This window comes from Anopheles merus, chromosome 3R (genome assembly GCF_017562075.2).
Source record: "Anopheles merus strain MAF chromosome 3R, AmerM5.1, whole genome shotgun sequence".
NCBI lineage: Eukaryota > Metazoa > Arthropoda > Insecta > Diptera > Culicidae > Anopheles > Anopheles merus.
In genome coordinates this window covers 18939801-18966088 of record NC_054084.1, presented here as the reverse complement: position 1 = coordinate 18966088, position 26288 = coordinate 18939801, and the positions used below count along the sequence as shown (strand labels likewise).

At 43.3% G+C, this 26288-nt stretch overlaps 1 protein-coding gene across 2 annotated transcripts in view; it reads left to right on the top strand.

Annotated features, from left to right (window-relative positions):
- The window catches only part of LOC121596528 (E3 ubiquitin-protein ligase MIB2), a 58603-nt gene that overhangs the window by 27342 nt on the left and 4973 nt on the right, over nucleotides 1-26288 (top strand). For both annotated transcript variants that reach the window (XM_041921566.1, XM_041921565.1), the window contains exons 3-6: nucleotides 6135-6491; nucleotides 20896-21235; nucleotides 25192-25493; nucleotides 25563-26211. In XM_041921566.1, coding sequence (XP_041777500.1) covers nucleotides 6434-6491; nucleotides 20896-21235; nucleotides 25192-25493; nucleotides 25563-26211 — 1349 coding nt within the window. In that variant the 5' untranslated portion in view covers nucleotides 6135-6433. The remainder of the gene's footprint in view (nucleotides 1-6134; nucleotides 6492-20895; nucleotides 21236-25191; nucleotides 25494-25562; nucleotides 26212-26288) is intronic.

Sequence of the window (26288 nt, the reverse complement as noted above, 5' to 3'; positions counted from 1 at the left end):
TCAAGCGTGCAAAATATTTACATTCATGTTTTGAACGATTGCTAAAAAAATGCAGCGCGCTCCTTCTTCATTCATGCAACTTCATTCTCCGATGGAGCGGCCATGTCATTGTGATTGTGATTCAGAAGCTTCTCGGTGGGCCACAGGGGACAACAAGCATCACCGATTCAATCACTGAATTAAATGGTTTTATTGTTTTGCGAATGGCAATCGTATGGTAAAGTGTGTAGTGTACATCTTTAATCAATCGTATGTTTCGATTCTTGGGAGGAAGGGAGATAGGGCGGAGCTGAATTAGAATGAACCCGATTAGCATGCGGCAGAGCTGCTGTTCTTGCGCATCCTTGTGAAATATGCAGATTAAATCTTTGCACAGGGTCGGGCCTTGGGACAAAGCTGCTCGAGATCTCGTGCTACTAACGGCCTAAACGATCAGAAAAAGTTACCAAATGGCTTAAGCCACAAGGAACGATTTTCCCAATATGGTGCAATAAATAATTGTATTGTCATTTACTTTAAAGATGAAACGATCGAATACAACAAAACATATGAAATATGAGGTAGAACTTTAAGAGCAAGGCATTTTTTTACGGCCAGAGTCCAGAACCACTCTATATTGCGAAATTGATTTTCATATGACGATTAAGGAATTTAAGAGCTTTTTAGACGAAGATGTCATATTCGATGTAGCTATTTATTTTTCTATTTATTTCATTTTTTTCGAATGTTGTCAATGTTGTAATTCAATGTTGTCTTTTTAAGCTTTGTTAAGGTCCAGGTCTTTTTATTTTTAAGAATGGTTTTGTAATGTGTAATGCAGGCACAATTTACTCGATAAGTCAATGAACTATAATACTAATAAAAATATAATAATAATAATAATAATAATAATGATAATAATAATGATAATAATAATGATAATAATGATAATAATAATAATAATAACAACAATAAGAATAATAATAATAATAATAAATAATAAATAATAATAATAATAATAATAATAATAATAATAATAATAATAATAAAAATAATAATGGTAATAATAATAATAATATAATTTCTAACATGTCGGAATATTACTAATTTACTTCATTATTACTATATTCCTAATTTAATTTCGTCTTTCTATCGCTTTTTTTAATGATCAGCTATTCTAAAATTATTACTTTTGTGTATCAAAAGTCACAATGACTATTTGTTTTTTTATAGCATTTTTTTTTAGAATATTTGATTATTCAAAACATTTGTCTTTTTGATGTGTTAGTAAGGTTTCCTAATTATGGTTTATATTTAACAACTTTTAACGCTTAATTTGATCCTTTTGTAAATTATAAAAAAAAATATCTCACAGTCATACGGATCTAAATATTAGACAGGTCTTCCATACAATTATATCGCCTTCGTTGAAATGAACTGTAAAATGAAATCAGTATTGAGGTTTAATTCAATTCATAGCCTTAATCGTTCATCTTATTTGTCACAGTAACCGTTGTCGGCCAAGAACTGCCCAAACCGTCAGCCACTTGTGGGCTTCCAGAGCACTATTGGCTCGTGTGTGTGGATTGTTAAGAACTGTTTCATCTGTTGCGTGTTTAATTTTGATGTTATTTAATACGTTGTTCTCCAAATGAACTTGCCATCGCGCATAATTTAACCACGAATCAGACCAAATCAATTTAATGAAGCTTTCTACACGAGCACACGAAAGCTGCTGCCGTCCTCTCTGTGTGTTGGTTGCAGTTGGCTGTCGCTTTTAATTCACTGTTTGTGCCAGCTGCCCACAAACACACCACCACCATCACCACCGGCTCGCACTATTGTCACGCACTGGTCGAACAGTAAATTAAGATGCACGCCTCCACCGGTGTGTGCTGTACCGGAAATGCGCAACGCGATTAAACGCAATCGTGTGTGTGTGTATGTGTGAGTGGGTGGTGGTGCTGGTGGGGAAGGAAGCACAGAATGTACCGTTGGCATTAACGCAGTGACCATAACCGGAACGCAAAGCACAGCAGAGCATAGGTTTCGGTAATGTCTCAGTGCCTTATGCAGCGGAAATAAGAACCGTGTGCTGTGTGCGATTATGATGCGTCATGATTAAAAATTCAACTGCTCTTTTAGCGCACGCTTCTTGTGTTTGATGGATGGATGCATGGTGAAAGCTTATGTCATGGACAGAGGTCCCCCCTTGCTAGTTGATCACCAAAATTATTAGCCACTTATCTAGCCACAAACCAGCCCAGTGTCACAACAAACAACTGCCACCCCGTAGTGAGCGTTACCGACTTTAATCAGTTACATTAAATGGGAACAAGTAAACAAAATGGCGCTACGACCGTCGCCGCTGTCACCAACGGTCGATGATGTGATCCCCGATAATCGAACGACCAGCGGAGGTCAACGAAATGGCATGAGACACCCACAGAAGAGGCGGAAATGCCGGCTTGCGGAAACGGTTCAGGGGTTTGTCATCGTACTGTCTTTGTCCCTCCTTCAACAACCCCTCCAGTATCTCTTAAGGGTGGTCATTAGGGTTTTGTGTCATTCTTGTGCGTCTTTTTTTCATTACAACACCACCCCCTACCCCATTTATGCCCTTCATGGGTATCCCCCGAGTGTTTAAATGAAACGCCGGATGCGGTCTCTGTAGGAGAACGGACTGTCTCGCTAGGGGGAGGAGGGTGGTTTATGGTTTTCCACATGGGACTTATGGACTCTCGATCGTCCTACAGGCAACCCCCGAGTTCCCAGCACAGTTTGGATGGGGGAGAATGTAAGGGGGGTTTGGGGTGAAGAATGTACGTCCATTAAACACGACGATTATTCGTACTGTACGCGCGAGCAGTACACTTGGTGTGATTATTAAAACACGACACGGCCCGTCTTGTTGCTTGTCCCCCGCTTCGTTCCGGACGATAGTTAGTAGGGGTACGCTTGCGGTCACAGCCCCAAACAACAAGGGGTGGTCGTGGTCTGTTATTAGGGTCTTGTGTGTTATGCTCTCGAATGTGTCGTAAAGAGTTCACCCGATCGCCTCGCACCATAAAAAGCGGAAATGGGGCGGTTGTTTATTGTATTTTGTAAATAAAATACTCCTGGTTTTTTTTTTTTAACTGATCGCAACAAATTGACTAATATCGATAAAAATGGTCATTCGATAGCATAATGAAAGACAACAATTTCACTTGAAAAAAAAAACAATTCCACACGGTTGTTTCACAACATTAACGCACTTGATTCACTTAAAAAACAAATGTCCTTGATAATGGTTTCTTTTTTGGTGCGTCAAATGTGCGTTGTCGTCTTCGTCGCCGTCGACCGGGGCACATATTTTGGCGCATTGGGTTTGACGGAACAAATAACACGCGAGAGTCTGAGAGCAGCCGGCAGTCAACTCAAACTCGTGAATTGTCGTCGTCCCCATAAACCAATGTGTCACGTTTACGCATTTCGTTATCTCCGCATTACCACTTCTCGAATATTGCCGCCGCGGTATGCGACAAGCGGGGTGCTCAGACAAACGCCAAATGCGTATACCGTTCCCCTCCAACGCTGCAAACTGTACGTAGGATGATAATTTTGAACTCCTAAAACTTATTGAGGATTAACGAAATTCTTGGTAAAATTGTCCCCACTATATTGACACCGAATGGATGAACGAACTGAAGGAAAACCCCAATTGCTAACCCCATTTCCAGAATCAACCTATGATGAACCGGCTGCTGTCATCGAAAAATAGCACACACATTAGTCATCGGCAGCGCACAGCGGTCGAGAACAAAACGGCATGTTGCAGCAGCAGCACTACAGCCGGGAGTGTGTTATGTTTTTGCGCGGTAGTGATGGTAGCTGTGGTACCTTATGCTTCACTATGTAAGGGAAGGGAACAGGCAAAGGATTAGTAGTAGACGACCGGCAACCAGGAGTGTTCGTCTGTTGGCGACGGTACAAGAATTCATCTACATACTGTTAAATATGTCAATGAGAGTATGAAGAATCATAAGCCCCGTCGTCACAGGGTGGTTGAGTTGTGTTTTAAGGGTTTGGTTAAATCAAGGGAAATTGCATTACGGAATTGGGAGGAGTATTCTATATTGTTCGATGTCATTGGTATCGCAGACGTTGCTGTTCATTTTTTTTTCAATATAATAAAAGCGTCTTTATGGATGTGGCGATCGCAGCCCATCGCTTGAATGCCGTCATCAGCATTGTAGTGTCGCGCGGTAAAGTAGACATAATCAAAAATACTATTATCTGTTCCTAGAACTTACAAATCATGCGCAAATGCTTCTTTTCAGCTCTATACGTTGTATTTAATTATGTAATAAAAAACAACCGACTATGCGAGTTGTGCTTGTTTTCTACACGGTTGGGGCCACGAGAAGAATTCAAAACTCTACCTAATTCCTCCTCCGGCCAATCGGACACCAATACATTAATGTTTGTCGTAATTGTAGAGTCTAGGAACAGAGATTATAAAGCGTTTTGCAAAATTAGCTTGAATTATTTTGACGTAGTTAAATAAAACAAATATTAAGCATAATCCATTCTTTTCTATGCTGTACTATTCAATTTTAAGGAAATTTATTTTTAACAAATTTAGAAATTTATAGTTTTGCAAAGTCGTGTACAGGTAGTAGCTGAAATGCACAGTACCTCTTATATATGCGGTTTCGGAAATATGCGGAGATGTTTTCTTAGACATGCAGTATTTGCATTTTTTTAAAGAATTTTTTTCTGATTTGACACATCAATTGTCAAATGCAAAACACAAGCCATATTATCAAAAAACAAAAATCAATCGAAAAGGTTCCAAACTGCAATCTTCTATCAGAATAATTTCAAATAACCAATTCAGTGGATAAAATCTATCGCCTCAAATCAACATTAGCAACATTTGTCTTAACACAGTGAAATTCGACTTACACAGAAATATGAGATACGTTTCTTTTTGGTCCGTACTAAAAGCGCTTTTCAGCGACAATCTCTTGTTATATTCGGAAGGCTTCATCAATCAATTACGTAACCCTGATAAAGGGGGGAGGTCATCAAACGATACGACTTGTTACTTAATTTTGGATGGGGGCACGTTACGTAATTGATAGATGAAGCCTAGCAGTTTAAGGCGCAACGAGTTCATAATAAGGTGTAAAAATGGAGAATAATCTACAACGCTTTGATTCATTGTTGAAAGTACTGCTCAATCACATCATTCAATATTTCACTGAATGCACCTGCACACCAAAGGCTTAATACTGTCTTAATTATTTATTAGTTGAATTTGTTATCCTCCAAATATCCACGACTCCGATCGTATCCTTCCGAATCACCCTGTTGCAGCGACCGGGAGCGCATTCCGTTCGTGTTCGCTTGCTTGTATGCAAGGCACCCGTCAGCCAGTCGATGCGGAATCCTATCGCCCTGGATTTAGAGGCGACGGACCGATGGCTGAATATTTGCACATAGCCGCCCATAACCCTCCCCCCAATCTCTTTGTACACTTTCCTGGATGGCGTTGACCAACCGGGACATGAACGGCAGTGATACAGGGGAAGAAAAAAGAAAGAGAATGCGAATAAAGTTTTATGCTAGCTCTCGGACACTAACCAACGACCGCTCGAGCTCTCTACTCTAGCTACGATGCTGGGAACTCCTCACGTACTAAACAACAGCACCCCAAACCCCAAAATGCAGTGGACATGAACGTGTCTTCTTCCTGCGGGCGGGTAGTCTCGGTTCGAAAGGAGACACTCTCGCCATGTTGAATGGAGGGTCTAGGGAGGGGGCAGATACCGGCCAGCCGGGGGCCCAGCAGTGCGTACATTGGTGGTCGCCTTGTCGCCAGCTTCCACATCTTGTTGACCCATTAAATGCGAGTTAATTTGATTCGCTCGGACAGCTCGTTGTTTTCGATCGCCGAGTGTGGGGTGTAATACCAGCAATGCTAGCACTACGACTACTACCACTACTACCACTACTGACTCGTGTGAATAGATGGGCAAGGCAGATGTGCCGAATTTACCCCGACTTTAATTACTCATAATTTTTCAATTACACTTCATTTTCCGCTACGATGAGTTTTAACGGTCTCTCTCTCTCTCTTTCTCTCTTTTTCTCTCTTCCAATTTTAGTGTTGGCGCTCACTCTGGTGGGTTTTTAACCCGTGCAGCAAACATCCTTTCCTTTGGCGGACAGATGTATCCGGCGTAGTGCAGCAAACAGAGAGTGTGTGTGTTGTTCCACTCCAAATCCGTGGTTCAATTCGTAGCTGAAGAACGCCCCAACAACCAAGGAGGAGAGTGCGTAGTTGTAGACTGCTCTACGCGTCCTCTGCTAGTGACAGGGTGCCGGAGGAGGACGCCAGGGTTCTGGGGTCGTACGCTGGAGTGGTGTCCTGCCGCCCCGGTCTGATAATACGGCGTCACCAGCCATGCTAGCACCGGGCATTCGAGTCGCCCGCGGTCCCGACTGGATCTGGCATGAACAAGGTAAGGTGATTGTGTTGCGTGGGAGGTTTTTGTTGGCGTTTCATCACATCGGCCAAATCATCACTCTAGAGGAAGTGGGGTAACGGAGCGGTTCTCAGGCAACGATACGTAATCGCCGGTGGAAAATATGTAAAACGGTTTAATTTATTTATTCAACGAGGAAACGCAAGACCAATGCAATTAGTGTAATTAATGGAGCTATTTATGGTTGGAATGATTATTTTGCATGAGACCTGAAAGTGGAGATTATATCGTATTAATAACTTAAAAAGCGGCTTAAAAGGATAATTTTAGTTTTGCGAATATTTAATATTTTTAATGTGCTCTATCTTAACCCTTTGCATTCAAGTGGTTCCGTATTTAAATGTGCCTCGTGCCTGCAACGTTTTTATTTAGTTGGCATACAATTTGGTGATGTTAAAAAAAACATCGGTCCTATAATACTGACACTACGATCGACAAATAACAGAACAATATTCATGTAATTAACAACGTCTCTAAAATGCGGAAGTTTGAAATTATCTCCTTTAAAATCGCAGCGTCATCGAACAGAAACTAAAGCGCTACTAGACTAAGCCAGCGATGAAATACGTCAAACACCATGGGTTAAATATGATCGTTTTATTGAAAACAAATAAACCAATTTCAAAGCATTCCTGTAGAAAAGTGAAACATCGTCCCAAATTCGAGCAGTTCGATTCGATCATTCCAATTGGTATCACTTGAATGCAAATTTCTCCCTTGTTGTATGCGGCTTGCGTTCGACGCTGCTCGAAATCTCTCTTTCGTCGGACATTTCCAACAAATCCTTCGAATTATTTTGACATGATTTAATGTAATTTATTGTTTTACAATGAAATTTTATCTTTGGAATGAAATTTAAAATATTGAGAGGTAAAATTATATAAAACTAATGAAAGTTAAAGCGTTTAGCGGACATCTTTTATGCCTCAATTCCAGTGCATGGCAATGGAAAATTTCCCGGTACTTTTTTGTACATGAAACTGATAAGCAAGTAATGTTCCTGTTGGTTCAATTCCACTTAGAATACCCACAACATGTCATATTTTCATCCAAGGACTTAACTGTGCTAATCTCATCTATCTGATCGCCCAAAGGTCAATATTTTCATGTTGCGTAAGTGCGTAAAGTTCGCTATACGCTATTATCGCTGCAAACGTTTCGTGTCTGGTTTCTCCACGACAAAACATTAAAAACCTAAATGCGTTCTGCCACACGATCACGTTCGACGGCGTTCGTTTTGGATATTGAACATATTTTTGCTCGAATTACACTCCCCTTCTAGCGCCATCTGTTGCCGCTTGGATGACAAATTCGTGATCCTACTGCCGCCGCTGCCTATACCATCCCTTCGAATCCGAGTGTCTGCCTATTCGCTTTCGGGAGTCGGTTCTATTTTCTTCTCCAATGATCGCACTCTTCCCCTCACCATTAAAGCGGCGTGCAAGGGGGAGTTGCGAGCATCGTTCGGTTAAAATTAGTACGCTTCTGCATAAGATCAGTCAAGTGCTAAAACGATCCACCGGTGCTAGCACACACCCCTCTGCTTACTGTTCGTTCGGATGATGCGTCTCCTTGTTGCACACGCACGCAGTCACTTCTATTTTCATCGTCACTGGTACGCTATCGGCACTGGCAAAATCAGCAGCAGCAGCATCGGGAGAGCGTCGGTAGACCAGACAGACAGACGAAACGTGACAGACTTGAGCAGCAAACAACTCGACTGTGTTTTCCCGCACCACCCCTGCCTCTTTCTCCACGTGTTTTTCGTGCGTGTTGCACATGGCGCACGTCTGCGTTTTGGGAGGAGCGCGCACAAACATGCTTAATGGGTGGGCACCCCGGCGATAGGTTTGTAGCTTTTTTTCTTCCCTCCTCTTCAAACGCGAAGTGGCAAGAATTAATGGCAATTTGGTAAAGCTCCATCGGTAAAAGCGAGTGGAGAGCGTGAGGGAGAGGGGCTGTTGAGATTGTGTATGGTTGTGCCACTCGTGCGAAGCGGCCTCAGCGGCAGCAGCATCTGCTGACTATTTATGGTCAGTTAAGGCATCATTGGTAATCACTGAACGACGACAGGGCATATCATCAATTTCGGTAACGGTTCCAATTGGCCGTTGGGACGGAAGAGCGATATGTAATAAATTCGCTCGATTTGATCCTGTGGGTGGATGTTAATTAAAGAGGGCTAATTGAGAAATAGATTATAAAAATAATTAAATCGAAAAATGATTGAAGCAATTTTATAAATCTCATTGATGGTGAATATATATTCACGAAAGCAGTAAAAAAGGAAGAAAAAAAACATAATTAGATATTGGGTGATTATTATTTAGCATCGGTCTTAAATCGTCGCTGTTTCTCGTCCGTATAGCCGTCATCTTCAATTGCGTTAAATTTGTTTGTTCAATGGTTGATTTTTTGTTGTTCTTGCTGTGCTTTTTTTCAATACTACGTTTAATTTGGATCAGTTTTAATGTATTATGCTGATCACCTCAAATAAATAGTGATTATAAAGCTCCGTTTTTAAACAAACACCTAATCAAATTCTTCGACTCTGTTCGGATGAATACAAGACCATCCAAAAATGGTCGTAATCCTTTAAACTTTCACTTGAAAAGAAGAACTTTAAATTTAAACGATGTCCTTGAGATGCAAATGATGTATGATACAAAAACTGAAAACAAATAAACACATTTGCTTCTGTAATCTGCAATTGCGTTGACATTGGACGTAAACAACAGATTTTAACGCAACAAGAATCAAGACGTGTACAATTATTTTCAAGTATTGACACCAGAAGGCATTAAAAGTGATACAGTGCTTTTAAAATAGGACCAAATATTTGCCTTTCCCTTACTTAAAGAATTTTTTTTATATTCTGATCCACATTATATTCTATGTTATATCTAATGTTGTCTCGAGGAAAGGAACCTCAAAGAGATCTCTCCCGCATAAAAATATAATTATTTCAATTTCAAGAATAAAATCCTCTTGATAATACAATTGAATGAGAAGTCAATCAACGATGAACTTACCGTAGCAACGGGCCTAACGATCGTGCGTAAAGACTCTTTTAATAATCTTTAAAATGCAATTTGATCTGAAGACAACTTCAAGTTCAATAGGCAACTAATAACGAAACTGTATCAAAGCGCATTACTTAACAACATTACCACGGATAATACCGAGACAACAAAGGCGAAGAAAAAAAAAACCCACCGGGAAAACGAAACTCTTTTAGTGGCCTGAAAGTCCAACAATTTCCCCAAAAACCGTTCCCATGCATCCCTTGTAATGTGCTATATGGTGCGACTGTATGTTTGTGTACGGGCGTATGTGTGGGTGGGTGTGCATGTGTCAGATCGGAAAATCTGCGCTCAAAAACCCGGAACTGACTAATGAAACAAAGCCCGGCCAAAGCGGCATGCAAGACATGATACACAAACAAACATCAACCTGGGGCAGTAGTTTCTACGAGCAATCATCTCTACCCTGCTGCACACGCCCACCCAACAACACTGCGAGAGGACATTGACCTTCGAGCCCTTGAACCCCAGGGAAGGGAAGGAAGCGAGACGGAACGTCTTCCCGACCAAACGGGGTAACGCAGAAGTCCTTGGGCCGAGGAGGTAAACTGGATGATGGGTGGGCGCCACCATTCCGACCGCTGACAGGCAGGCGGAAGCAGTGTTGATGGTTTTTTCCTGTGGGTTTTTAGGGCCGACCACGATCACCGATGGCGTATATGTGTGTTTGTGTGTGCGTGTGTTATGGTATTCTCCCAGCAGGGTGTTCCCCGTAACGCGATATTAGCTGCCAAACAGTTTTACCCGAGCCGTCGTCTGTGTGTGTGTGTGTATCGATTCTACCCACAAAACAAACGGGGGAAGTTCCCGTGTGTCCACAGCGCGGCACGAAGAGAAGAAAAACCAGGAAGAACAAAACTTTCCCTTCTGGGTTGGGATTTTGTGTGTGGCGGTTCCTTTTTTTGGCTCGGAAAACGCACCAGGGAAAAGTTTTTCCCAACCCGGTGTCACCCAGCTCCATCTGGCACGGGCATCACCACACCACGAACGCCTCCCAAAGGGTTGCTTTTGCCATTGCGTTTTTTTTTAATTCCGAGGAGAATTTTTGATTTTTAATTTTGCCCTTTTCATGCGTTTAACGACTCCTTTTGCATTCTTCGTAAAAACAAAATGGGCTGATTTCCATAATTTGATCATTCCCAAATATCGAAACAGGGGCTTCCTTCGGTATTTTGGCATTGTTTTTTGCTGGTGTTTTTCGGCCAAACTGTTGCTATTGAACCGTTAAAATTATTTTTTTAAACAAACACCTCACATTGTGTGTATCCTTCGCCATACTCAGGAACAGAAACAATGCCTAAAAAGTATGCAACAATTTTCGCACATCCACAACAGGAGGAAGGAGGAGACTTTTAATTACTCCGCTTGCATAACATTACAGGCGCAACCATTTTTGCGGGGGCTTCTTTTTGTCGGGCTTTATTTTTGGATCGCAACACTCGCGCAACACCTCAATGTAAATGGGAGAGAAGGAAAGGAGCAATTCTGCTGCTTCTTGATAACAAGAGAGCCGATGGTATCGTTTACCTTCAAAGATGTTTCCTTTTTTTGCACTCGTTTCGCACGCTTTTTTCATTATATGGCGCGGGAAGCGGTAGCGAAAGGTGAACCGAAAAAAAAAGCACGTGAATCACTTGTTGGTGTGACCTAATGGGGGTGGCATGTGGTTGCTAATTTTTGGTGAAAGGTGATGCTGATTGCACCAAGTGATTAAGATCACAATCTGGGGCCAGTCGTGGTACGGTGTTTGTTTTGCGGTGCGCAAGGTGTTTGATAATCATTAGCTAACTTTTCTCTGAACCTGAAGCAAGGAATCACTTAGTAGAATATTTTATTTGCTTATGAAAGAAGCTACTGTACAAATCATCATACAATTGAACTTGAATGACTTCAATGAAAAGTGACTTGAAAAAAAACTGCTCAAAATACAACGTGACAGTTGAGCAAACAATTTGTTGAAGTTTGACCTTTATTTTTAGTTCTTTTCACTCATTCTTGGCGTAATGAAAGCCCTATAAATGACTGCTAAACTTGTTTGTAACATGACCTCGTCATAGTATGACGTCCAGGACAGCGTAAAATCATACGCGCCAAGACTTTAGCAAGAGAGATCTAAATTATATTAATTTAATTCTTCTATATATTATAAAAAAAAATGCCCATATATGTATTGGTTTTCCTATTCTTTGAATAATGATTACGATTTTAAGACTGACACACTTTAAATAGAGAAAACAAAAACTCTCAAAGCATGCACAAGAAGTAGTTCAGGTGTGTAAATATTATTTTCATGAGCGTTTGCTCCAAAAATAAGCAGGTTATACCCAAAGACGAAAACAGTTTTGACACACATTGATACATTAAAAAATACATATAACAACCTTGAGCTCGTACTTTACATAAAAGCCATTTCAGAATTCACCTAGCCACTTTCCATGCCATTTCAGAATTCACATTTACTTTCCCAAGCATTCAAGAAAGACAGCAACAGTTGTTAACATTCCTATTCTTCCCTACATTCGACTTGACTCCCGGATTAACTCGACGTGTTGTTTGCCACCATGTATCTTCCCTTATCAAAGGTGCAGGCCTGCTTAGCCTTGTTCCGGGTGACCAGCTGTGTCAACATTTCCTTAAACAAATTTGTTTTTCTCCTGTTTTGAAAAAAAGTAATATGACGAATAACAATGCGCTAAAAATAGTAATAAAAACAAAGAATCACATCGCTAGATTTACAAACGATGTTTGATTTCCTAGATTTTCATTCACCCCGTGGTGTTCCACAGCACAGCACACCGGGAAATTGCGCCGGGCCCGGCTCAATGTAACCGTTTAATTAGCACGCAAAAGTTAACGCAAACAAAACCGTACGACCGCGTTCGCGTGTCAACACTGCCCACGTGCGCGCGGGCGCGCGCTTATTATGCCGCTCACTGCCGTGTGTGTATTGTTGTTTGCTTGAACAGATGTGCCATGTCCTATTCTCTCAGTTCCCTCGGGGTGTGGGGTTTCGATGACGGGTAATGAGAGCGCCCAGTACTGCGCCACTGCATGACAGCTCAATAGACGAACTTTGCATCCCGAACCGGGCTCCATTTCACAAATGTCAAACGAGCAGTACAACAACCGGCAGCAGCCAGCATCATCGAACCGAGCGCACATTGACCGATCACATTCGCGCTGAAGCGATAATTGGAAAAGTTTTCGCCTCAAAACCTCTTCCAATCATTGCACGGTGGAGTGCTGTATGCTTATCTCAGACACGCGAGAGCAGCAGGAATGTTTCCGCAGAGCATGTGAGAATGTGAAAGTAATTTAAATTCCACCACCGTAAAGTTTTAACCCTTCGTTTAACTATCAAAGCCAGAGTCGCTTCAGTTTTTAAATATAATTGTGAAGCATATCAGTAAACTTGTTTGATCACTATTGCGGCATGACATTCGAAAAGGCCCTTTGCAGGAATATTGACACTTTTGCCATCACCCAATACTGTGTGAAGCTAATTATTTGAACCTTTGGAGCGCCGCCAAAACCGTTCTTACACGAATCAAAGTTATAAAAAGTGATGGCAACTAGCCTCAGAGTTAATTTGCTACTTAAGGGCCCTGCTATTGCTGTAACAGACAGGCGCAACTCGCTGACGGGAATGCTATGTGCAATGTGCTCTAACAAGTTGTAAAAGCTTGTTACTTTTCATTACGCTATCGCACAGCGACTCGACGATCGGTCGGTTGCGTAAAATTGTGTTCCAACTGAGTGCGCTTAGTAAATCATAACGCCACAAATGCTCCGTCGCATTATGATGTATCATCGATTGAAAGTTAGTTGAAAGTTTGTTACAGACCCACACACACACACACACACACACACACACACACACACACACTATCTTCTCTTTAATTGTGATTAGGTCTACCAGTTGCGGAGTACAGTTTGCGAAAGGGGGAAATCCACCATATCGTCTTCGTAATGATTGCGTGTTAGTAAGCATTACACAAAAACATCAAAATTTGATCGCCACGGTTTATTGCTAAAGCGCGCTGCTTTAATGTGATAATGCTTCTTCGATGGGGATTTTTATTGCAAGTGATTGCTAATCGTGTACCCCAACAGCGCGACTGATGGGAGAGGCTTTATTGTGTCAAAACGAGGCTAATTAACATGTTTTTTTTCTTCTTCTTCTTTGTGCTACTGGCAACTTGTTTCGGAACACTTTAAAACATGACCTGAAAATGGTGTTTTGCTATCTTTAATTTCTCAACACCAAATCAGACTGCCGTGCTCTCCCACGACAATCCGCCATCAGGAACAACACCTTTTGTTCGCCCTGTTCTGTGAAACAGAAATAGTTCGACATTGGCCCCAAAAACATATCCTAAGTCCAGCAGTCTCTAAAAACAGCCACATTGCCACATAGTTTTGCTACCTGTCGAAACGGTCTGAATTTTCCACAACCTTCCCTCATCCAACAATGACCGTGAGCGTTGATCATACACAGACACACAGGCACAGACCGCCTTGGGAAGTTTTAAAATAAAAATCAAAAATCAATACTGCAGATGCTTAGCCGTTCTCTAAAGCGGAACGGATAAAAAGCTTCGACTTTGGATATGTTGACGTTTAGTGGGATTTCTGTGTGCATATGTTTATGTATGTGTGAGTGTGTGTGTGTGTGTGTGAGTGTGTGGTTTGTCTCTTTCCTACCTAACACACCACGGGTTCTAATGCTCTCGTTTATGTTGATGTTTGCTTCATTTTGTTTCTCTCCCCCTTGTTTTTTTGGTGCAGGACGACGTACACAGAGCACAGCACCGCATACACATGAATATTTGACGTGGTGGTGCAACGATATTTTAGTCGATGCACATAAAATAATCAACCAGCCACACCAGCGCGGCCATACAGACACACGTTGTTTTGGCATGCGGCATACGGAAACTGCCGTATCATAAAACCGTCGAAGGTATGCCATAAAGCGGCGGCCAGCGACTGAAAGGATAGATCGTATATTAATGTATATGCGATTTGTTTTAAAAGGATTAAACACTGTAAACAAATATGTTTTGAGATTTTTTTTTGTATCCAGTTGCACAGTTTACAAAGATGTCATTATCCAAAATAAAGGAGGTAAAAGGGATCCGTCGCACCTAAAGCAATTATTTCTTGTTCTTGAATACGTTTATTCAGTTTAAATTGTTCATCTACAAGTCCCTGCTTAACATATTGTGTAGCAAACTATTTTTTCTTACCAAATTCATTAAATCAGTTTGTTTCATCTCACAAAATTATACATCCCAAATTGACATAAATGCAGCTATTAAGTTATTAATGTCAACTAAATATTGCAGGCTTTTTGAACACCTTGTTTGTAGAGGCTTTGATCGCTTTTTTCAGACTCCTTCGCCAGTTTTCAATTGATGACTTCTTCAAATTATTTTATATTTAAGGATCTTTAACAGTTTTGATTTTTAGTATGAAATCAAACTTTATACAAGCAAAACTAACAGATTATCACTAAGATTGTTGGAAAAGAGTGAGACTAAGAAACTATCTAGGTGTTCAGTTGTTTAAATTGTTGTTTGAACAAATATTCAAATCAGACATAACCGACTAATGAATTGCTCTATATTTGCCGTTTTCTCTTAACATTTATCAATGTATTGTCTGATTCCGTTTGATCAAAGAATCTATCGGTTCAAAGTGCATAAATCTATAGTCAAACTATGATAAATCCTGAAAATATAAAGCTGGCTAAAGGTGGATAACCTTTCGACCCAACATTTCATTGGTACGTAGTGACACAACATTTCATCGAACATAAAAAATGCTCAAATATTGGTCTTAGAATCTATATATGAATAGCATGACAGGGACATCTATGAGAGAGACGACAATATAGCTTATGTTCCATAGTAATTTGCTATCAAACAGATGCAACTATGACCAACTAATGTTAAAGAAACAGCTGCCAAAATGCTAATTTTTGGTCCAAGGAAGTAAACAAACCCAAACATGGGAAGTCCTCAGTGTATTAACACCGCATCGAAAGACTAAACGTTATGCAAGCGCTAAAACGTGATCTTCAATAGCATTAAGCATCAAAGCATAGGATTTAAAGCTTTAAAAGTGTTGTCTCATAACAATAAATAGACTTGCCGTTAAAATAATAATTAAAATATTTTTGTTTACTTCAAGAATTTCGGACCAATTGCACATCGTCTCCCAAAATGCCCTTGATTATTGTATCCTCAAACGTCGCACCAGCATGATATTTTTCGAGGCGGAAAATGACATCACACAAATGAAAAACATAATCCATGTGTGATGTTTAAACGCTCAAAGCATCCTATTGAGTAGAAGAAAAAACACCCCCAAACATGAACATGCTCCCCTGCCAACGATATCCCACACATATACCCTAAATCCAAAGGGAAAAGATTGCTCTTTTTCACACCCCATATCGTATCAAAACCACCATCAAGCGTACGCACACTCACACGGACGAGAATGTTCTGTCTCCCCTCAGGGAGGGGAAAAAGGAACACGGAAGACACGGCGCGCACGAGAACCGAACACGCAAGACGTTTGTATGTCTCAGACGGTTTGCTGAACGCGGTGTCATTTACCTTTTTCACGACGTTTTCACGTACGACGCTGCCGTCGTCGGCCCATCGTCGCTCCGCTGCTCAAAAGATTCATTAAAGACACATTACGTACACTCACGCACAGGCAATCGCTTCTGTGCACGACGCACGGGCCCTCTGACAGTAGCACCCTCAGCCGGTCTCTCCCTGTCTTAGGATTGTATATGTTTTCCTTTCCGTTCGTTGGGTAGAGCTCACAAATCCTTCCAGAAAAACTAAACACCGGAAGTAGGAACGCATAACAGTGGTGCATCCTTTGCTGCTTTCCCCCAGCACAAACCGAAGCACAAGGGAAGGAAAAATGGTTTTCCGCTCGAAAACTTGATTTAAGTCCTGCGCTCCCCCCTTAGCCTTTGGGCGATGAAAAAAAGGAAGAAAAAGGGGCCCGTCGTCATCGACGACCTAAAAATAGTGTTGGAAAAGATTTATTTTTAAAACGCATCGTGGTGTTGTTATGTGCGTGTCGCGCGCGCTTTTGGTAAAGGGCGAGCGAGCGCGCGCGTGCCAACAACCGTCGAGCGGGTAATGTCGCGCTCACATTACCGCCTTTTTCCCCCCACCGACGAGCGCATTCTTTCCCTTTTTCTTGCGCTAGTGCCTTCCTTCACTTAATATGTTTCGTATGGCGGCGATGATGGTGAACGATCTCAAGGGGGGAAGCATAAACTTGTTGGAACACATGTGAAGGGCAAAGGATATGAGCAGCAAAACTTGTTGATAATTTTCCGTTTCCCGCTTTATTTGGGATAGTTTCGAGCGTACACACACAGCAGCACACAGCTCGTGGATCCCTTAAAGTTCCGATCTTTCTCTGCTTTGCTCGGATCAGTCAGGGGATGTTTCATCGAAAGACGATTGGTAATGTGCGAGGGATTTTCCCTTTTTCTCTGCGCGGCGCGCGTTATGTTTGTGAATGCATTTAGCATCATCTTCCGCTTGGCGATAGCGGCCGTGAATAAGCGGGCTTTTCCATCCAGCCGGTCACACTACCATAGAAAGGGAACAGAGTTTAACGTGTGATAAAAAAAAAACAACAAATCACTTTCTGTTTGCTTGGGTGTGAGGTTTTTTTTGGGTTTTTTGTTGCTGCTGCCTTACAACTGCAACGGCTGCGAGCAATGCGTTGGCCAGGGGTGTTTTATACTTTATCAAAGGGAAGAACTGGGTAGGAGTGACAAAAAACCCGCCAGCACAAGCGCTGAACGTTCTAGATAAGCACAAAGAAACGATGGAGTGACCATAGATCCGATCTGAAGCGGACGCACTAACGTTAATCATCTGAGGCAAACAGGCAGCGCTCTGTCAGCGATGACTTTGTTCAGTAGGAGCTCTGTCTGTTCTGTTGTTTGTCTCACAGAACTGGTGTGACCCAATGTAAAACATCCAAGATTTTACAGAAAATGAAAATTTGCTCTTCCGACCAAACATCTTCTCGAACCCTGGCCCAATCGATACAAATATTAAGCCACGCGATCAACATTTAATAAAACAAAAATTGGAATATATTACAAAAATGTTTGAAGGGAAAAACACATGCAATCACGAGCCAAAAAAAAATGTATCCAAACGATGACTTGGAGGGACTTACGATTCTTGTTGTCTGACAGAGCGCTGCCTAACACTCATGCAACGCAACTCTGCAATTGCGACAGACGGATTTCTTTGTATGCTGCTTTGTATCTGACTGTCTGGGATTTCTGGTCCAAACTCTTCGAAAGATGCCAGACAACAACAACAACAAACAAACAGACCGTCAGACCACTTAACATTGGGCCCCGGGGGTATTCTGCTGCGTCCATGAGTAATGCAAATGATCGAAACACAACGTTGACACTAGACCAAAAAAAAAAAACCAACGATTCATACATCCTCCTCGTTGGGTTTGCAATTTAAGAAGAAAATCACACCACAGAAACGATGTAAAATAATTACATGTAATGCGCGGAGGAGTTAGAATTAACGGGAATAAAATAATCACATCATTTTACGCGTTAGAGTGCGCATTAGGGTGCAGTGAGAGAATGCGGATATGAAGGTGGGTATGGAGTGGTAGAGACCTGTTCTTCCCTGAACTTCTCTGATAAAAAAAAAAACTCTATCCTGCTTGGTCATCGGGCGCTATGAGAGTAAATCAGTGTTTTTGCCGTTTATTTTTTTTCTGGACGATGCAACAATTAATCGACTCATACTCAATCAACTGTGACAGATGGGGAGAGATCATCGTTTAATAGAGGAGTGACGTTTTCAAGTGCTGTCCCTTTACAGCTCCAGTAGTTGCTGCAATTCTTCTTCAAGTCTTCATTTCCATCAAATCCTCGGCGATGGAAGTTATTTATAGATATCCATTAATCTGTACAATTGCTACTAGTTTTGTTATAAAAGGGACACTTCTTTATTGATGAATATCGGAACCTAACGGAAATGAAACCCTTGTTAGAACCACAAGTACACGCCCGCTAGTCTAACCTAATGCTGGAGAAAAGTAAACAACACAACGCAAAACAAAAACTCCAAGACTGCTTTCTCTCGTGCCATGATTAATCACTTTTACTAATCCTAAAGTCATGACACTACCGCACCTCTCTCTTTCTTTTTGCAGCCACAGTAAAAGTTCGAAAAAAAAGCGCTATAACTTTTTTGACAACCCAATACAACATCCTTTCAAGTCCGCGATGACGCGCATTCGCCGCAATGAGAAACCCCCACCGATGATGACGTGCGGCGGCTCCTCTCTATGGTTTTGTTTGCAGATCCGTTTCATCCATTATTGTTCTGAGTTTTTTTGTGTGTGTTGTGACTACAAAAAATCATTAAAGACTATGTACACCATGGTCCATGGTCCACCATGGCCGCCGCCATTCTCAAAATCTACTTATCGTTTATCGCGTCATCGCGATCAGTTGTGTTCAGCGGTCGGAAAGCCCCCCCGAAAAATTGAAGTAAATTTCAAAGGTTCTCTCCTTCTGAACCGCACACTACTTCCTACTGTCTTACTTTTGTGTTACTTCCCTATTAAAATAGGCCTCGTTTGGTTCTTCTTTTCCGAGAGCCTCTCACTCTCTCTCTCTCGCTCTGTTAAGACGTTGGAGATAGGGCCGGCATTCCTCCTTGGCCTAGAGACTCCCGCGCCCTGTGGGTGGAAGGCTAAACCACACGGGGATCGATTGATGACGTTTGCCTTTTATTCCTCCTCAAGCCCTCCTCATGTGTCAGTAAGGTCGTTTTATGTGCCCAACCGAAGGCTTAATGTGTTGCAGGAGCCCCCAGAGCACCCTTCCCCTGACGTCCAACCCTGGCATAGCAGTACAAAGAAAGCGCACAATCGTCGTTCGCCTTCCTTCCTTACTTTCCTGAAGTCGTGAGGTCGCAATTTAGTTCAAATAAGGGGGGGGGGGAGGATGGAAGTCTCGCAACCAGACAGTCCGGCCATACACTTCTAAAACGTGTTCCACAACCTCCAGTTCCACCCCGCGCTTGATTGATGACGATTCGCGCGTTACCTACGTGTGGCGTACACGATGGCACCTTCGTATTTGAGTGTTTTTGTTTTCAAACGTGAGGTGCCCTTTCTGGTGTGTGTTCGTGGGATCCCTTTATTTCCTTCCTTCCGACAGAGAAGACGCGTGGTTTCTTGAGCTCCTCTCTACCTGTTTACTCCACCCGGGAAGCTCAACGTGATCATCAACCGCACGCTCTCTCAGAGGCTCTCCCGCTCGCGTATATCTACACGGCGTTAAAGGGGTCCCACGCACGCAATGTGATAGTTACGACGTTCGTCGTCTCATGACCAGACCGGCGCGTCATCGCACGCGTCTTGTGGCTGGAAGTGGCAGCAGCGGCAGCAGTACGCAATGCGAGAGAGAGAGAACAGTGCGAGCACACTGTGTGAGAGCCCGAAGGTTCGCGCCCAGACGCGTTCGGAACCACAAGAGCTCCCCCGGTGCGGATGTAGCGGATTGTTGGTTAAAACGTTAATCGATCGCCAGCCACAAGCGCGTTCGGGTCGGACAGCAGAGCGCGCTGCGACGTTTGTTTCTCTTCCGGTGACGTTGTGTGTCTGTGTGGTGTGTATTAGAGGGACGGAGATCACCGACGTGCGATATTTGTCCACCGGCCGTGTGTTCGCAGTGTCTATTATCATCACGCGGTTGATTGCTGTTGTTGTTGTGGTGCCGTTTGCTTTGTTAGTGAAAGTGTTCCCACCACCGTTTACCGCGGTTTCGTCGGCGTTTTGCTTTACGTCAAACGTGCCTACTACTGCTCGTGACATTTACCACCGTGTGACGAATTACGCAGATTGTGCAAGCGGTGCGGGACGAGCGCCCCTTGAAGTTTAAGCTTGAAAGTGTGTGTGTGTGTCTTGTTCCTCGAGGAACAACGGAATTTGCAAAGCCGGAAGTGGGAAATCCCCAACTTCGTTTGGCAAAAAATATAACAAGAAGCAGGAAAAGAGAAATCGAGGGCGTGTTTTGTGCGTGACCTGCACGAGAACCAACCGTTTACCCCCGCTTCCGCGCCGTCGGCTGAGGTCACTGTGATGTAATTTCAATTTCTGTGCTAACTCATGATTCAACTTCCAACCAACCTGCAATGAAGATGTTTAATTTCGGTTTCGTTCGTTTGTTTGCGTTTGTGTATGATTGTATGTACCAGATGATGGCGAGGGACACGTCGGGACGCTGTGCGAAGTAGGACGCTCCGGATCGACCCACTCGCCAGACAAAACGGTCGTCGTGAACTGGGACTCGGGCCATCGGACCAACTACCGCGTCGGCTACCACAAGCAGTACGATCTGATCGTGATCGACAACGCACAGATCGGCGTGAAGCATCCGAACATCATCTGCGACGGCTGCAACAAGGCGGGCATCGCGGGCATCCGGTTCCGGTGTGCCGAGTGTGCCTCGTACGACCTGTGCGCGACCTGCTACGGGAACGATCTGCACGACCTCGAGCATCCGTTCATCCGCTTCCAGACGGCCAACTCGGTCGGGTAAGTAGCAAACCCATCTTCTCATTGCCAATTCTGGGTAAAGTAGGAGCAGGAGACAATGGTTTTGATTGGGTTCTTGGATCCTACAAAAGTTGAAGTCATCAGGCTTTGGATATCTCAATTTAGAGAACCCGGACGTAGGTTCATTTCTATAATGTATTCTGCATTAATGTATCGGAACCAAATCTAATGAGTTCAACTACTAAAAAAGGGGGCCACAAAACTCCACCAACAAAATACCCAAACAATATCCCCAGATAAACTTCTCCCCAAATTCAATGATTTCCCCCACAAAAAAAGTCCCCGAAAACGGAGCAATCGCGATTGGATGGCCTCGTTTGAGGCCATCGGTCAATAGCCCTTCCGTTCGGTCGGCTTGACCCCACTGGGTGTCTCTGGAGCTGAACCGGTGAAGCATTGGGGGAAAATGGGAAGCACCGTGTGTTCTTGCTTTGCTTTGTGGCCCCATTTTAATTGCTGCGCCCGATGACTGCTAAAGATATTACGACACCCCAGCGTCGTCGGGAATGTCGGCTGGTGAAGTGTGCATGTGTGTGTATTGTGTCACCTTGACGTGGTGACCGCTGCGGGTTCGCCAGCATGGCACAGTACAACGATGGGCAATCCCGCTAGGGAAATTGACTAACTATCGACCGAACTAATGAACCATGCGCCATTGCGACTGTCGCTACACTGCTCCCCCTGATGATGTGGTGTTGTCCCCCCTTCGTGTACAAGGGCGATGGCTTTACAGAGTCTCGTCTACGGTCTCGCACTCACGCTGCCTCGCCAAAATGGTGCATGCAGTCACTACCGAGAGCACCTGAAACCATGCCGCCACTCCGCCACTGTCCCACGTAGTTGTGTGCTGAAGGGTTTTCCCGACATTTTGAGGCCATGTAAAGCTATTTCCTCCGCTGCTTCTGCTCACACCCCACCCACATCAAACGACACCAACGATCGTGCACTCGCGCACGTGTGTACGTACCAGCAGAGTGCAATATAATAGTTATACGATCGCAGTTTTACTGTCTTACAGGCTGATTTGAAAACTCAAGCTCGAGGGCACCGTGTGGCGCAGTTTGTTGCCTTCTGCTTGAAACATACAAAAGACCTCGGGCCCCTCCCCTAGCTCATCCCCGAGGGGGGCTTTGTTGAGACTCAGCGCACAAAAATGTCGGCACCAAACGAAAGATCGCGAGGAGATCGCATTCTTCTCCCCCCAATTCTTCTCACTCACCGCGGGGTGACTGTCCCCACAGAGGAAGCATAACACATCATTCTTGCAGACTGGTTTACTACACACACGTGTAACCGCACACAAACACACACACACACACAGACAGGTTATCGCAAAAATCATAAACCCCCACACACCCCACACCACACAAGCGCTTGATGCTTGCCCCATGTTTAGATGTTTTTATTTCTCCGGTTTTTTTGTATTTCATTAGTGACTCCTCTTCCACGTCCTACCGCAGCAGCGGCCGTGCCTTTGGGAAAGCCCCAAATAACAAGCTTCGGCCACCTTATCGGCGTTTGTGCAAAGTGTGGTGGCGGGGGGTAGGATGAGCGTTGATGTGGGGTACTGTTTCAAGGGGTTCTTTTGCTCATCTTCTCGGTCCTACTGTGCCTGCAGTCAGTTGTTAATGAACAGGGATGAGAATCATCGTTTCTCCGTCGTGTTTACGTCACGTATTAAAAGGCGACTCGATCGTGTTTTTGAATGAAACAAAAACAGAAAAAAAAGATATTCATGATCATCTGTAAAGAACAATCGAGAAAAAAAACTACGATGTTTCAAAACAAAATGGGACAAAAAAGAATAAATCTGGCGAAAGAAGTACGAACACTTCTTCCAATACCGTTGGAGTGCCTTTTATCGCAAAAGAGCAACGAATCAGCTCTGCGTGTGTCGATGTTTTTTAATTGACATTCCGAGGTCTGTCAGCCAAAAACCTTGCAAGGTCAGAACGCGAAGGACTCGTTCTTGAAAGGTTAACTTCACGATTAGCGGTTGCTATTATGTCCTCCGCGGATTTATAGTTTTCGATATATTATCTCTTGATTTGTCATTAGCTTCAATTTAAAGAGAGAACCCAAAAACCTTGTCGATAACCAAAAATAAATTAAGCAAAATCAATCAATATGTTTTTATTTGGAAATTGATACAAAATTCAAACAACACAAAAACATGAAAAAGAAAACAAAAGCCTTTGCAAATTGCTAACATCCTCAAAAATATATTCAGAGAAAACAGTGCTCTCCAACCTCTTTTTGTTTGCGAAAAATTTATTTTTCGCGCAACACTGCCATCGTGCTAGTGCGGGGCGGATGGATGATAGGGTTAAGGTAGTTGACGAATTTCAAAGCAAAAAATTACTTTTAATAAGGGATGCTTTGTATTAATAGCAGTCCATTTTATAATGCTCATGTTGCAAAAATATGAAATAATAATAAATCACTAATCATAAAGTTTAGAACAAAAATCAAAGATCCTTAACTAACTATACCCCAAACGTACTCAAGCGTCCCCTTTCATTATTCAATTAACTATTATGAAAAGTATGTAAAATTCAAAATTTGGATCAAAAGTTGTTTGCCTATATTTTGACCTTAACAATGTCCCCGCACCAAGTTTTGTTCAATAATGGAAAGAAGTATTCGTATTTCTGCCCGATTTTGGTTCCGTTTTGGAAGTATCGTAGTTTTTTTTTCTAGCTGGTTATTTACAGATTTTAGGAGATCTTTATAGAACTTCATGATTTAACTTTTTATGTTCAATTTCCTTTATTTTGTCTTGCATCAAAGTTTCAATAAACATTTATTTATTTATCTAATTTTGTATAAGTTTGGATTTCAATCTCTTTGTATGAACAAAATTGGATTTACAAAGATCCTCCAAAGAGGTTGTTTTAAATACGTACGATACGAACTTTCTATATCTCTTCAAAATGTATATTACTTTGTGGAACATTTTCTGTAAAACATTGAAATGAGCTTTTCTCTTCAAAAATCAATTCTTCCACGGACTATGTACGTCTGTTTACACGTCACAGGTTGGAAACCACTGCACTTCAACACGGATGTCTTGAATAATGATGCTAAAGGGTTTTTTTTATTGCTACTGGATGAAGCGAAACGCAACAGCGACACCCTAAAAACCGTAACCTCATCCAAAATTCCCCATTTTTTGTGCAATTTCTTCGCCCATTGCCGCTCTTACCCTCTGCAGCATCATCCTTGCTTCCTGCTGTTCACAGGCATTTCCGCGCAGCGCGTGCGTCTGAATAATGACGATCATCTCCAGACAAAAAGGTTTATTTGTTTCTCTAGAGTTTCACCTTCTTCGTGGAAGATGCTCTTGGGGGATTTTCAAAACCGGACATAACGGTCCGTGTCGGCGGAAGGATATTGTCATTCCAAAGCCAATGAAACTTTGTAGCGCCCATCGGTAAAACAAAAGCGCTGGGTCCTTGGTGAAATCCCCAGGAAGAGGTCCTACCAGCTGTTAGACGACCACACGTGCTTGTTGTGGGAAAAAGTAAAACAGGAAAAGTTGGAAAACCAACGCCAGATGGTCAACTGGGGTTTTGGAAGGCGCCGGTAGGCGCACCACACACACACACACACACACACACCCCAGACAGGCATTTCCCGTTCACGGGTTCTCCCTTCCAGCGTCTCTGTGCGAGGTAGTCTTAGGTTTTTTCGTGTGGAATTTCGGGCTACCTACGGCGCGGGATTTGTGCGTACACATGCATCACTCTTTCTCTCTTTCACTTTCCCACCAAACACTACCTGTCTCTTTCCGTTCCATATCCTACGAAGATCGTGATACGATCATCCCTCCTTCCATATATATATATATATATATATATATATATATATATATATATATATATATATATATATATAATGACACCGTACTGACAAACTCCATATCATTCTTCCAGCATCCGTTTGCCACCGCGGAAGGGCGCAGCCAAGATACAGCTAAAAGGCATCTTTGTCGGTGCGAGAGTAACGCGCGGTCCCGACTGGGAATGGAATAATCAGGACGGCGGTCCGGGCAAGACTGGTCGTGTTATGGAAATTCGCGGCTGGGACAACGAATCCTGTCGCAGCGTCGCTAGTGTAGCGTGGGCCTCCGGCTCCACCAACGTGTATCGGTTAGGGCATAAGGGAAACGTCGATCTGCGGTACGTGCAGCCGGCCGTCGGCGGATATTACTACAAAGATCACATGCCAGTATTAGGTAGGTTGGCGGTTTTAAATCAAACTACAAACGAATCTCCTAACCGATTGCATCATCTCCTCTCCCCAGGACAACCGGAAGAACAGCAGCCGGTATCGCCGCCGGTGCGTTCGCACTTTTACGTCGGCGACCGGGTGCAGGTAGCGATCGCGGAGGATCGCCTCAAGATGCTGCAGCAGGGCCACGGCGGATGGAATCCGCGCATGGCCGAATACCTGACGAAGGTCGGCATCGTGCACCGGATCACGGACAAGGGCGACATACGGGTGCAGTACGAGGGCTGCGCCAACCGGTGGACGTTCCATCCGGCGGCGCTCGTCAAGATCTACAGCTTCAACGTGGGCGACATGGTGACGTTCATCTCGGACCCGGCCAAGATGCAGCATCTGCAGAAGGGGCACGGCGAGTGGATCGAAACCATGCACAACGTGCTGGGCAAGCCGGGCAAGGTGATCAAGATCTACGGCGATGGGGATTTGCGCGTCCAGCAGCTGGATGACGATATGGCGTGGACGGTAAATCCGAAGTGCGTCAAGCTGGCGTCATCGTGTCATGCGGCGGCGACAGAACGATCGAACAGTATGGCGGATCTGAGCAATCAGCGCAACCAGGAGCATCATATGGCACCGTTGGCGGGGCTGACCGGAGGTACTGCGGCGGATAAGCTGGTGCGGGAGGCGGCCCAGGGCAATCTGGACTACGTGCAGAGTCAGCTATGGTAAGAAGAACGACAGTTTTTTGTACATTTAGAGTCAAAAACCCTGTATTAATGACATTTGTATGCTTCTCTCCGTA